General features: G+C 53.2%; 1 protein-coding gene across 1 annotated transcript in view; it reads left to right on the forward strand.

Moving 5' to 3' along the window:
- The first annotated feature begins 2643 nt into the window (after positions 1–2643).
- The window catches only part of LOC147597370 (protein NDRG2-like), a 54395-nt gene continuing 43667 nt past the window's right edge, over positions 2644–13371 (forward strand). The window contains exons 1-4 of the mRNA XM_086768128.1: positions 2644–2706; positions 2796–2851; positions 2936–2951; positions 3060–3113. Coding sequence (XP_086624254.1) covers positions 2644–2706; positions 2796–2851; positions 2936–2951; positions 3060–3113 — 189 coding nt within the window. The remainder of the gene's footprint in view (positions 2707–2795; positions 2852–2935; positions 2952–3059; positions 3114–13371) is intronic.

A 13371-nucleotide genomic window follows, 5' to 3' on the forward strand; every position in this document is an offset into this window, starting at 1 on the left:
GGATGACCGGTGGCATGCGGGAGGGGCAGCTGGAGCGCTAGTGGTGAAGATGGAACCTTGAAGTTGTGAGGGCTTTTATGCGCAGGGCTCGATGTGTGGTTTCTTAATGTCTTTTAATGGCAGCCTGCAGTTGGGTTCTAGATGGCAATTCTAAATTTACAATAAGATGTCTTAACATTTGTTAAGGTATTGCTGTGTGTGCAGTTGAATCATCTGATGTTGTTTCTACAGGTGCAGAGGGCAGAGCCACGCACCGAAGGGAGACGGAGGTTGCACGGTATCGGAGGGAACGGGCGATGAGTGACTACAGGCCTAAACTGAGGTATCGCTATTTTTATTTTTAATCTGCGGGTCTGTGGAGACGAGTACTATGAGCGACGGGCACTGGACCGGACTCGGGCGAGGGGAGCGGCGACCCTTGGGCCAAGGTAGCGGTTATTTTTAAGGTGTCAAGCGGCTGGTGGTATTTTAATCAGACCACGTTGTTTGGAGTTTGCAGGTGCTGCGCCTGCCTCGAGGCGACCATAGCGAGTGATGGATCCTAGGCGGGTGAGGTGTTGAGGTAAAGGAGCAGGAGACGGGCCTGGGTGCTGGCAGACTGAGATCTCGGGCAGTGTCTCAGCGTGTGTCTTTCTGCTCGTGGTTTGTTTTTGTTTTGGTTTCTGGGTTTTTTTTGTGTTGTTTTTTTTTTTTTTGTAGGTACCACTCAGAGCGACAGTGCCCTGTACCGAAGAGCAGCGTGAGAAGGTGAGGAGGTTGTGGGCCAAGACGTAAGAGTCTGTTTTAACACAGTGACTCAGCGTGATGTTTCTCCTCGGTGTCGCAGGTTGTGTGCAGGCCACCTGCGGAGCAGCGTGAGCGTTTGAGGTGAGCTGCCCCGTGGTGGAGAGGAGGAGGGTGGGGCCGGTGATTTCTCCTAATAGCAACGATAATCTCGTGTCTCTCACTATCTCAGGTGCCTCAGTTGAAGGACAGCCGCAGTGTTTGACTGTGGAATTGGCCGTGGAGCGCGTGAGCGGTATACATCGCTTTGTCTGTGGTGGGGCTCCTTGTAGGAAACACTCGTGTCTATGGATGCAGCGCTGTTTTGTGAGGATCGGGGTCTGCTTGTCTTTTTGCAGATGACTAAGAGCGTCCCAGCCACCGCAGGCGTAATACAGCGGAACAACCGTGGTTTTTTTCATCGTTGATGGATTCAGACTCCCGGCCCTCTGAAAGTTAAGTTTGGGCATGGGCGCTCGAAAGGGGCAGGAGAAGGGAGGGGTCCAGGCTAGCGATTTCAGGAAGGGATTTTAATAGTAGCGTGGAGCGGAAGGCCTGTCCAGGAACGGTCCCTTTCAGCAGGTAAAGGGGGTGGGTTACCATTCTGCAAGATGATAGTGTGTTGAGCAGGGCAGTTCCAGCCACCGTCGGTCGTCGTTCTGTTTGCACGGTCCATCTTTCGCATTCTAGACATTCCTCGGATCTCGGCATTCTCCTTTCACTCGAGGCGTACGGCGGACGCCTCGGGCACCAGCCTTTGGGTCCCAAACGCGGATTCTCGTCGGCACGGTCCCGATAGGGCCCTTCTTTTATGGCGTAACGATGTTTGGGTGCGGATTGTTCTCACCTGTCAGAAGTCGGCAGATGATCCTCTCTTCTGGCGTTGTTCTTGGCTGTGTGAGCGGCTCTGCTCTCCAGCAGTTCTTTTTCAGGGACTGGGACTTCTTCCCTGCATCCTGAGGTTCTCTAGATGTCGAAGCCAGGCTTCTCGCACATATGTCTCCTCAGATCGGGGAGTAAAGTCTTGTCCCGGGCCACGACGCTTTGTTCTTTCTCTGACAGAGTACCTCGCGTCATTGCTGTCTTGTACCCTCAGGTCTTAGTCATCTTCCGTCTTGGCGTCATCCTTTGGGCCAAGAGCGTTTCTTGTTATTTGAGGCGTATAGTTCGGCGTTCTGGCTAGCGTCTGCGTGTGTGTTTGTGCGTGTTTGGCTCGGAGCTGCCGCGCTTGGACCCATAGAGCGAGGGTGAGGTGGAGTAGCGATAATGGTCTGCGATGAACACGGCTATACACCCGGGTGGCGGAAGCAAAGGTGGTATAGTTCTGTGGCGATGAGCAGGCGTGGGAAGAGCCGCTTTTGTAGCCTTTTGCAGGTGGCGATGGGATGACCGGAGCTGCCTGGGAGGGGCAGCCTCAGTCGGAGTGGAGCAGACGGGATCTCGAAGGTGTGAAGGTTTGTAGGGACAGAGTCTAATATTTGATTTCTGTAGGCCTTGTAATGGCAGCCTGCGGTTGGGTCATAGGGCGGGGATATTGTTAAATTTGAAAAAAGACTTTTTTGAATCTGCTAAGGTATCGCTCTGCATGCGGTTGACTAGGTTCACGTTTCTACAGATGCAGTGGGCTGAGCCGCGCACCGAGGGGCGGTGGAGGAGAGGCGAGCGTTTAAGATGCCAGGTGAGCCTGCAGTATTAGATGCGACGAGCAATGAGTGGGTATAGGACTGAACTGAGGTATTGCTTTTTTTCCTTTTAATTGCAAGGGCGGAAGAGCAGACTCAGGCGAGGTGAGAGGCGACCGGTGCGTCGAAGCAGAGGTTATTATTTTCAGGTGTTGTGTAGGGATTGAAATATTTAGTAATCTTCAGTTTTGGTTTGCAGATGCCGTACCAGCTCGAACATTGGAACCGGAACAGACGGATCTTAGGCGGGCAGGTCCCTCGGGTAAAGGGGACGGAGGCGGGCATAGTCGCAGCCGACCGAGCGTTTGGGCAATACGTCAGCGTGTGTCTTTGTGTTTGGGTTTCTCGTAGGTCTCCTTTGCAGGCTTTGAGGGAGGGCGGTCCACCCTGAGGAGCGGATTCGGAAGGTGAGGAGGTCGGGAGTCAGGTTGTTGTTTACCAACCATGTTTTACGTGGTGACTCAGCATAGCGTTTTTACTTTGTGTCGCAGGTTCTGCGCGGGCCCTGTGCAGAGCCACACGAGCATCTGAGGCGAGCCGGGTGACGGCCCGGAGGTGGGTGGGGTCGGTTATTTATCACGAGTCTAATAGTAATTTTGTCTCTCGCTACCTTAGGTGCCACAGCGAAGGATAGCTGCGGTGTTTGACTCTGGCATTGGCACTGACCGGGTGAGCAGATAAAACTGTTTCGTCGGAGGTGGGGCGTGCCATGGGAAATGTCTGTGTCGATCCACGTGAGGCTGTGTAACGGTGCTGTTGTGTTAGGGTCGTTAGGGTCGTTAGGGGTAGCGACCATTAGGGTTAGGGTTTTGGGCCGGGGTTAGGGTTTTGGGCCGGGGTTAGGGCTAGGGGCCGGGGTTTTGGGCTAGCGGCCGGGGTTTTGGGCAGGGGTTAGGGCTAGGGGCCGGGGTTTTGGGCCGGAGTTAGGGCTAGGGGCTGGGGTTAAAGCAAGGGGCCGGGGTTTTGGGCTGGGGTTAGGGCTAGGGGCCGGGGTTTTGGGCCGGGGTTAGGGCTAGGGGCCGGGGTTTTGGGCAGGGGTTAGGGCTAGGGGCCGGGGTTTTGGGCCGGGGTTAGGGCTAGGGGCCGGGGTTTTGGGCCAGGGTTAGGGCTAGGGGCCGGGGTTTTGGGCCGGGGTTAGGGCTAGGGGCCGCGGTTAGGGCTAGGGGCCAAGGTTTTGGGCCGGGGTTAGGGCTAGGGGCCAGGGTTAGGGCTAGGGGCCGGGGTTTTGGGCCGGGGTTAGGGCTAGGGGCCGGGGTTAGGGCTAGGGGCTGGGGTTTTGGGCCGGGGTTAGGGCTAGGGGCCGGGGTTTTGGGCCGGGGTTAGGGCTAGGGGCCGGGGTTTTGGGCCAGGGTTAGGGCTAGGGGTCAGGGTTAGGGCTAGGGGCCGGGGTTAGGGCTAGGGGTCAAAGTTAGGGCTAGGGGCCGGGGTTTTGGACCAGGGCTAGGGCTAGGGGCCGGGGTTTTGGGCCAGGGTTAGGGCTAGGAGCCAGGGTTTTGGGCCAGGGTTAGGGCTAGGGGCCAGGGTTTAGGGCTAGGGGCCAGGGTTAGGACTAGGGGCCAGGGTTTAGGGCTAGGGGCCAGGGTTAGGGCTAGGGGCCAGGGTTTAGGGCTAGGGGCCAGGGTTAGGGCTAGGGGCCAGGGTTTAGGGCTAGGGGCCAGGGTTAGGGCTAGGGGACAGGGTTTTGGGCCAGGGTTAGGGCTAGGGGCCAGGGTTAGGGCTAGGGGCCAGGGTTTTGGGCCAGGGTTAGGGCTAGGAGCCAGGGTTAGGGCTAGGGGCCAGGGTTTTGGGCCAGGGTTAGGACCAGGGGACGGGGTTTTGGTTCAGGGTTAGGGCTAGGGGCCAGGGTTTTGGGCCAGGGTTAGGGTTAGGGGCCAGGGTTAGGGCTAGGGGCCAGGGTTAGGGCTAGGGGCTGGGGTTTTGGGCCAGGGTTAGGACTAGGGGCCAGGGGTTTGGGCCAGGGTTAGGGCTAGGGGCCGGGGTATTGGGCCAGGTTTAGGGGTAGGGGCCGGGGTTAGGGCTAGGGGCCGGGGTTAGGGCTAGGGGCCAGGGTTAGGGCTAGGGGCCGGGGTTAGGGCTAGGGGCCAGGGTTTTGGGCCAAGGGTTAGGGCTAGGGGCCAGGGTTAGGGCTAGGGGCCAGGGTTAGGGCTAGGGGTCAGGGTTAGGGTTAGGGGCCGGGGTTTTGGGCCAGGGTTAGGGCTAGGGGCCAGGGTTTTGGGCCAGGGTTAGGGCTAGGGGCCGGGGTTTTGGGCCAGGTTTAGGCGTAGGGCCCGGGGTTTTGGGCCAGTGTTAGGGCTAGGTGCCAGGGTTAGGGCCAGGGGCCAGGGTTTTGGGCCAGGGTTATGGCAAGGGGCCGGGGTTGTGGGCCAGGGTTAGGGCTAGGGGCCAGGGTTAGGGCTAGGGGCCAGGATTTTGGGCCAGGGTTAGGGCTAGGGGCCAGGGTTTTGGGTCAGGGTCCAGGGTTTTGGGCCAGGGTTAGGGCTAGTGGTCAGGGTTTTGGGCCAGGGTTAGGGCTAGTGGCCAGTGTTAGTGCTAGTGGCCAGGGTTTTGGGCCAGGGTTAGGGTTAGGGGCCAGGGTTAGGGCTAGGGGCCAGGGATAGGGCTAGGGGCCAGGGATAGGGCTAGGGGCCAGGGTTATGGGCTAGGGTAAGGGCTAGGGGCCAGGGTTAGGGCTAGGGGTCAGGGTTAGGGCTAGGGGCCGGGGTTAGGGCTAGGGGTCAAGGTTAGGGCGAAGGGCTGGGGTTTTGGGCCAGGGATAGGGCTAGGGGCCGGGGTTTTGGGCCAGGGTTAGGGCTCGGGGCCGGGGTTTAGGGCCAGGGTTAGGGCTAGGGGCCGGGGTTTTGGGCCAGGGTTAGGGCTAGGGTCCAGGGTTTAGGGCCAGGGATAGGGCTAGGGGCCGGGGTTTTGGGCCAGGGTTAGGGCTAGGGGCCAGGGTTTTGGGCCAGGGTTAGGGCTAGGGGCCAGGGTTAGGGGTAGGGGCCAGGGTTTTGGGCCAGGGTTAGGGCTAGGGGCCGGGGGTTTGGGCCAGGGTTAGGGCTAGGGGCCTGGATTGTGGGCCAGGATTAGGGCTAGGGGCCAGGGTTAGGGCTAGGGTCCAGGGTTAGGGCTAGGGGCCAGCGTTTTGGGCCAAGGGTTAGGGCTAGGGGCCAGGGTTAGGGCTAGGGGCCAGGGTTAGGGCTAGGGGTCAGGGTTAGGGTTAGGGGCCGGGGTTTTGGGCCAGGGTTAGGGCTAGGGGCCAGGGGTAGGGCCAGGGGCCAGGGTTTTGGGCCAGGGTTATGGCAAGGGGCCGGGGTTGTGGGCCAGGGTTAGGGCTAGGGGCCAGGATTAGGGCTAGGGGCCAGGATTTTGGGCCAGGGTTAGGGCTAGGGGCCAGGGTTTTGGGTCAGGGTCCAGGGTTTTGGGCCAGGGTTAGGGCTAGGGGCTGGGGTTAGGGCCAGGGGCCAGGGTTAGGGATAGGGGCCGGGGTTTTGGGCCAGGGTTAGGGCTAGAAGCCAGGGTTTTGGGCCAGGGTTAGGGCTAGGGGCCTGGATTGTGGGCCAGGGTTAGGGCTAGTGGCCAGGGTTTTGGGCCAGGGTTAGGTCTAGGGGCCAGGGTTTTGGGCCAGGGTTAGGGCTAGGGGCCAGGGTTTTGGGCCAGGGCTAGGGCTAGGGGCCAGGGTTTTGGGCCAGGGTTAGGGCTAGGGGCCAGGGTTAGGGCTAGGGGCCAGGGTTTTGGGCCAGGATTAGGGCTATGGGCCAGGGTTAGGGCTAGGGGCCAGGGTTTTGGGTCAGGGTCCAGGGTTTTGGGCCAGGGTTAGGGCTAGTGGTCAGGGTTTTGGGCCAGGGTTAGGGCTAGTGGCCAGTGTTAGTGCTAGTGGCCAGGGTTTTGGGCCAGGGTTAGGGTTAGGGGCCAGGGATAGGGCTAGGGGCCAGGGTTATGGGGTAAAATGCCTTCCCTTAGCCTTATTAAATATTAGAATCCAACCTCACACGGATGTGGGAATCTCCCCTTTCGAAATGTTATATGGAATGCCTTATGATTTGGAGGTTCCCCGAGATCATCCCCAGGCTGAAAATTTACAACTGAAACAGTACATAATCCAACTCATGTCTATGAGGAAACAATTGCGAGATAAAGGCTTAGCAGTACAAAGGCCTCCGTTGGACATTGCAATACACAATATACAACCTGGAGATAACGTTTTAATTAGGTCATGGAAGGAGTCCTCACTAACTCCCCGCTGGGAAGGGCCTTATCTTGTTTTACTCACTACAGAAACCGCCATCCGGACTGCTGAACGGGGGTGGACCCATGCCAGCCGGGTAAAAGGACCCATCTCCGAGGAGCAGTGGGAGAGCTCTGGAGACCCGAATACCTTGAAATTAAAACTGCGAAGAAAAAGACAGACTAATAAATTGAACTGAGCAATGAACATGTATCGGTAAGGCGGAGACGCTTCGCTTGTTAACCTTTTTTTTACAGAAGAACCACACTTGGAGACCTGGAAAATACATGGATACATAAGGACTATATTGAAATCAGAATTGTGGTTGTAATTGTAATTATCATTATATATATGAGCCTTTAAGAAAAGCGATGTGTCACATAGTTCATATTAATTGTAGCAATAAGTTTGGTAGTAGCAGTGAAGGAACTTACATATCTTTGGAAGTGCCGAAAACAGGAGTAGCCTCGTTTAAACAATTTAAAAATAAAATACCAAAGTGCTACTCCCAGGAGAATCGGGAGCCGAACAGAAAATAAATAAGTGAGGGCCGATTCACTGTCACATTTCTCCTGAAGATTGTCCTTGCCACCAAGAAGATGACATTCCTCGTAGCTCGAAGCAACCGAGTTGACGAGCGAGGTGGAGGGACAAGGTGCTGTGGAGAACTGACCCCTGTCACTGCAGATGATTTAAAGGCCCTCCAAGTGAAAAGGCCCCGAGGTTCCAAATGGGAAAAAGGCACTAGTCAAATTGGCTTAAAACAAAATTGGAGGCTTCACCCTTTTCGGTACGTCCTGACTATTCTGTTTTTAATGTTACCACAAACATGGGGGAAACTGAGCCACCAAGCTCATCAGCCATTCTAATGGACACTGCATCAAGTGGGCATTGATGATGATAAAGTCATACAAACTATAATAACTCCAGGGGCCCCTGCCTTTAAGACCACTCTGTGTCAGTTAGCGCCAGTAGATGGAGCGTGTAAAAATGAAGGTACACCATTTTATCTATGCCCGAGCTCTAACCCTGGGAAATCGTATTGTAACCAACCAGGACAACATTTTTGCGCATACTGGGGTTGTGAAACAATTGCTAACCGGTGGATTCCAGAGCCTGGAAAAGATCCCTTCTTGAAGGTATCTTGGGCCCCTTATGGATGTAAGCCGCAAGTGGTACGTACACTGGATAGAAGTGGGTCTGTCAGTATCGCAAAGTGGAGTTGCAACTACTGGCACTTGAATGTGACCGGACCTCAGGACCCTAGCTGGCTAGTAGGAAGAACTTGGGGAGTTCGTTATAATAAGGAACTAGGGCAAGATAGAGGTGGGCTAATACACATTAAAAAGAAACCAGCCTCGAATGATCCACTGCCAGTAGGCCCCAACCAGGTCCTGACTGATGATTTGGCTAAGAAAATAGACCCCGACCAGACATTGACTGATAGTTTGGTCAAGGAAACAGAGGGTGATGTAACGAAAGTTATTGTAATGAATAGTACCCAAGCCATCCAAACCCCTGACGAAAACTCTGGGGATAACCCTCTTTGGAAACTGATGCAAGCCAGTTACCTGGTATTAAACCACACAAACCCAAATATGACCCAACATTGCTGGTTGTGTTGCGATACTAGACTTCTATGAGGCAATAGGCATCCACTCAAAGGCGAAAAGGGTAAATGGTTCAAACCCAACACAATGTTTATGGGATTCTGAAGGTCGAAAACCAGGCCTGACGATGCAACATGTATCGGGACAAGGGAGATGTATTGGGAATGTACCCCCAGAGAAAAATAAATTATGCAAGATAAGAGCTTCCCTGAAAGGGAAGCCCCCTGCTGATTGGCTAATACCAGCCCGTAACACCAAATGGATCTGCTCCAAAACTGGAATCACTCCCTGTTTATCTCTTAAATTGTTCAACGAATATGAGGAATATTGCATCCAAGTGATGATAATCCCCCGGATCATATACCACCCTGAGGAATTTGTGCATAATAACCAGAATACCCAGAGTCACCACTTACAGAAACGAGAACCATTTACCTTTACGGCTTTGACAATAGCCACTTTGATAGCTGTAGGAGCAACAGGCGCGGGCACAGGAATAACGTCATTGGTCCAACAAAATCAGAAATTTCAATCACTTAGAATAGCAGTAGACGAAGACTTGGTAAGAATTGAACAATCAATAACTGCCTTGGAAAAATCTGTTAGATCATTATCAGAGGTGGTGCTACAAAACCGAAGGGGGTTAGATTTAATGTTTCTACAACAAGGTGGGCTATGTGCTGCCTTGGGAGAACAATGTTGTGTATATGCTGATCACACAGGGATTGTAAGGGATACTATGACAAAACTTCGGGAAGGCCTAGAAAAACGAAAACGAGAACAAGAAACGCAACAAAGCTGGTATGAGTCCTGGTTTAACCACTCTCCTTGGCTTACCGCATTACTATCTACCATTGCAGGACCCTTGATTATATTAATACTGGTATTAACTTTTGGACCCTGTATATTCAATAGAGTAGTTACAATTGTAAAAAACAGATTGGAAGCAGCTCATTTGATGCTTATGAGAGCCAAGCATGAACCTCTGGGAGGAATACCGGAGGTGGAGGAGACCCTCATTTTGAGCCAGCAGGTGCTTAAGCGATTTGATGAACAAAATAGTGAAAAGAAAAAGGGGGGATTGTAATAAACTGTGAGCTGTTTGTTCATCAAACCTTGTCAGAACAATGGAGAGTTATATGAAATACACAAAGTCGGCCACAAGAAAGTTACATTAAATACACAAGGTCAGCCACAGGCACCTGGCTATGTAAAAACGGCATGCAGGACTGCGAAAGGAGGGAGCGGGGGGGGGCTCATAAAGATGAAGGGTATAAAACCAGTAACTTTCTAACCATATAGTTTGAAGAAGCAATTAGTGGGAGGGGGAAGTCTGGTTTGGAGCAAGAAACAGTCTCACATTATCTCGAGGGAGGGAGGGAGTGATTAAAAGGAGCAAGGATTCGAGAACAGGATGGCACCCATCACATAAATCTCCTTGTTCAAGAAGGACACGAATCGGCTCAGACTGATAAGGACACTGCCAACTTGTGGGAACAGCACATTCCAGGCAAAGGTGAAAAGTACACCGTGAAGAAGACCTACGGCCTTCCTCCCAAAAGACCCCCGAAGACCCTCGCCCACAATTCCTGGGAGAATTTGCGCAAGCGCGAAGGACTGATAAGCTAATTAGCATACGAAGCGAGAGTAGGTGGGTTTAGGTAATGAATATGTATAAGCATCAACGGAATATTTATTGTTTTTACTGTATAAGAATGGGGCGGTTTGCTATCTCGGCGCGCGCCGTTGGCGGAGCAGGAGACTCCCCGGCCGCCCAGCGCTGTTTTGCTTACTGGTCGCTTGCTTTAATAAACCAAATTTTTAATTGGCCAATCTCTGTCAGTTAATTGGACAAAGAGGGCAGATAAACTATAACAGCAGGACGCCATTTTATGGGGGCAGGACGCCATTTTGGGGGGGTAGAAGGCCCAGTTGTGGGGCAGGGGGCCACTTTCGGGGGCAAGAGAGCATTTTGGGGGGCAGGACGCCATTTTGGGGGGTAGAAGGCCCAGTTGTGGGGCAGGGGGCCACTTTTCAGGGGCAAGAGAGCATTTTGGGGGGCAGGACGCCATTTTGGGGGGTAGAAGGCCCAGTTATGGGGCAGGAGGCCACTTTCGGGGGCAAGAGCGCATTTTGGGGGACAGGAGCGCATTTTGGGAGGGTAGAAGGCCCAGTTGTAGGGCAGGAGACCACTTTCGGGGGCAAGAGCGCATTTTGGGGGGCAGGACGCCATTTTGGGGGGGCAGAAGGCCTAGCTGGGGGGCGGGAGGCCATTTTGTGGGGCAAGGAGGCCATTTTGGGGGTCGCCCCACCCATGGCGAGGGAGGACCTGAGACACCCAATCGCGGCGAGGGACGACCCGAGACACCCAATGGCGGCGAGGGGAGACCTCCGGTGTCCAATGGCGGCAAGGTGAGACCCGCAGTGAGCTCCGCCCCCCACCCCCCCAGCTTATGGGCGGGGCCACGTTGGGTTGGCCAACCTGGTTGAGCTCTCAAGACCCGCGATGGCCCCGCCCACGGCGGCCATCTTGGGACAGAACGCTGGGCAGAGATGAGAGGCGGGAAGGGGCCCAGGGGAGTTTTTACTCGTGGCCCATGCCGCGCTGGCAAAGCAGCGCCATCCCCTCCTCTTCCTCGGAGGAAGGGGGTGGGCGGGGCTTCCTCCCGGCACGGGGCCGTCCGTGGGGGCTCAGCCCTCGTCGCTGCTGGAGACGCTGGCCATGGCGTAGGCGCCGGCGTCGTCCTTGTCGTGCAGCCCCTTCCAGTGAACGCCGCCTGGCCGGGGGAGGGGGGCGGGGCCTAGGCGGGGGGTGCAGCTGCGATGGCCCCGCCCCCTCAGTGAAAAACCGGGTGGCCCCGCCCCCTTCCCGGTTTTATATCGCTCGATGTTAAGCTTGGGAAGAGGGAGGGGTGGAGGGAGGTTATCTTGTTCTCTGTCTCATTATCTTGCTGTTTGTAGTAATAAATGAATAGTTTTCCCCAAGTCGAGTCTGTTTTGCCCGTGACGGTAACTTTAAGGATTTCTCCCTGTCCTTATCTCAAACCTCGAGCCGTTTTTCCTTACATTATCTCCCCCTGTTCTCTCGGAGGGTGGGAGGAGTGAGAGAGAGACTGCGTAGTCTGGTCCTGATCGGGGCTGAACTACGACAGTGTTACTTTCTTAAACATTCTCCAAACCCATAGGTACAGCACAATAGTTAATATTAATAAAACTCCTAAGCTAATCAATAAGATCACAACGGGGCGCACCATAGTATTAAGGATCCCTGTTGCCTCTGTCCCAGCCCCACTCATGCCCTGAGTACATTTCCATTTTGTGCATAACCACAGTGGCCAAGTTTAAGCCCGACCGTTTAAAAGGTGGTCCCATGCTTCCTGTAAACCCAAGGGAGGCGTGAGACCACGGCCATTTGGTGTCCTTTTGATTACAAGTTGGTGGTAAGATGCAGGAAAATATTGTAAGCCCAATCACAATTCCAATTAAACAATTGGTCATTTTAGGATTTAGTTGGTCTAGTGGATTAGTACAGCTACTTCTGTAGATAATGTACTGCCTTTGGTGACCTGCTAAAATGGGTTTTATATTTCCTATAATAAAATGACAAATAAGATATAAACTGCACCGATGACAGATTTGGGCGAGATTAGTTACTGGCCGGTCCCGGTTTCTTTGTCCGGTATCGTTTGCTGTGGTGTCCCTCCGGTTCACTACTGCACTGTTCCTGCCCTTATCCGTTCGAACGAGTTTAAGTCTCAAGTCTTCATTGTTGTCTGGAGTTACTTTCCACAAGGTTGCAGAGGCTCTCTTGATCCGAGTATGGTGTATCCAGGAGTTCTGTCCCTTTACCTTAATTGCCGTGTAGGTGGAGAGGAGGACTTGAAAAGGTCCGGCCCACTGTGGTTCCAGTCTCTTTCTGTAAGAGACTTAACATATACATAGTCCCCTGGTTGTATATCGTGAACAGGCCCATCCAGACCCCTACGACGTGTTCCCATTGCATGTTTTTCAATTCTTTTTAATTGTTTGTTTAGTGCCACCATATAGGAGGTCATTATTTCTTCACCAATTTGTGAAGACGTTCCCTTTTGTACCCCATAGGGTCGTCCATATAGAATTTCGAATGGACTAAGCCCTTCTCTTGCTCTTGGTCTGGTTCGTATTCGTATAAGAGCTAATGGTAAAGTTAGATTAGTTTCCTGACCCAACTTGACAATCTGTTGTTTGATTGGGTGATTCATTTTCTCCACCTGGCCACTTGATTGTGGTCGGTAAGAGGTATGTAATTGCCACTCTATCCCTAGATGGTGGCTAATTGCTTGTACTATTCTGGACACAAAATGTGGTCCTCTATCCGAGGACATTACTGCTGGGACTCCAAACCTAGGTACTATTTCCTGGAGCAGTATTTTGGTTACTTCCCAGGCTTTAGCAGTTCCGCACGGGAAAGCTTCTGGCCAGCCTGAAAAGGTATCCGTAAGTACTAATAAGTATCGATACCCCCCTTTTCTAGGGAGTTCTGAGAAATCAATCTGCCAACGTTGTCCCGGACCATTCCCCTTTCCGATTTTTTCAAGTTTCGGCCCTTTTACAACTTTAGGATTAGTCTGGAGACAAAGATCACATTGTTGAGTTACTTGTCTAACGGTAGTGTCTAAGTTTCACGCTATTATGTTCCTGATGAGATCTTTATATAGGGCTTCTGCCCCCCCCTCCCCCCAGTGTCTTTTTCTATGTTCTTCTCGGACTACTGACCATATCATGTAGGAGGGAATTACTACCCTCCCGTGTGAGGGGTAGTAATTGGCCCACCCTTCCTCATTATATGACCCCTTTAGATCATTAATAAGTTTGCCGACTTCCTTTGTGTATTCTGGTTTACCTTCTAGAAATACCTGTCCATCAGGTATTAGCGCACCCTCTACCTTGATTGTTTCTCTAGCTGCTTGTTTTGCTTCCCTATCTGCCAGCTCATTTCCTCTTTCCAATTCTGTGCTCACTTTCTGGTGTGCTTTAATATGCATAATTGCCACCTTTTTGGGAAGCTGGACTGCATTCAGGATTTTCAAAATCCCTTCTGCGTGTTTGATGGTTTTTCCATGAGAATTTAACAGTC

This window comes from Chlamydotis macqueenii, chromosome 28 (assembly GCF_036417535.1).
Source record: "Chlamydotis macqueenii isolate bChlMac1 chromosome 28, bChlMac1.mat, whole genome shotgun sequence".
Classification (NCBI taxonomy): domain Eukaryota; kingdom Metazoa; phylum Chordata; class Aves; order Otidiformes; family Otididae; genus Chlamydotis; species Chlamydotis macqueenii.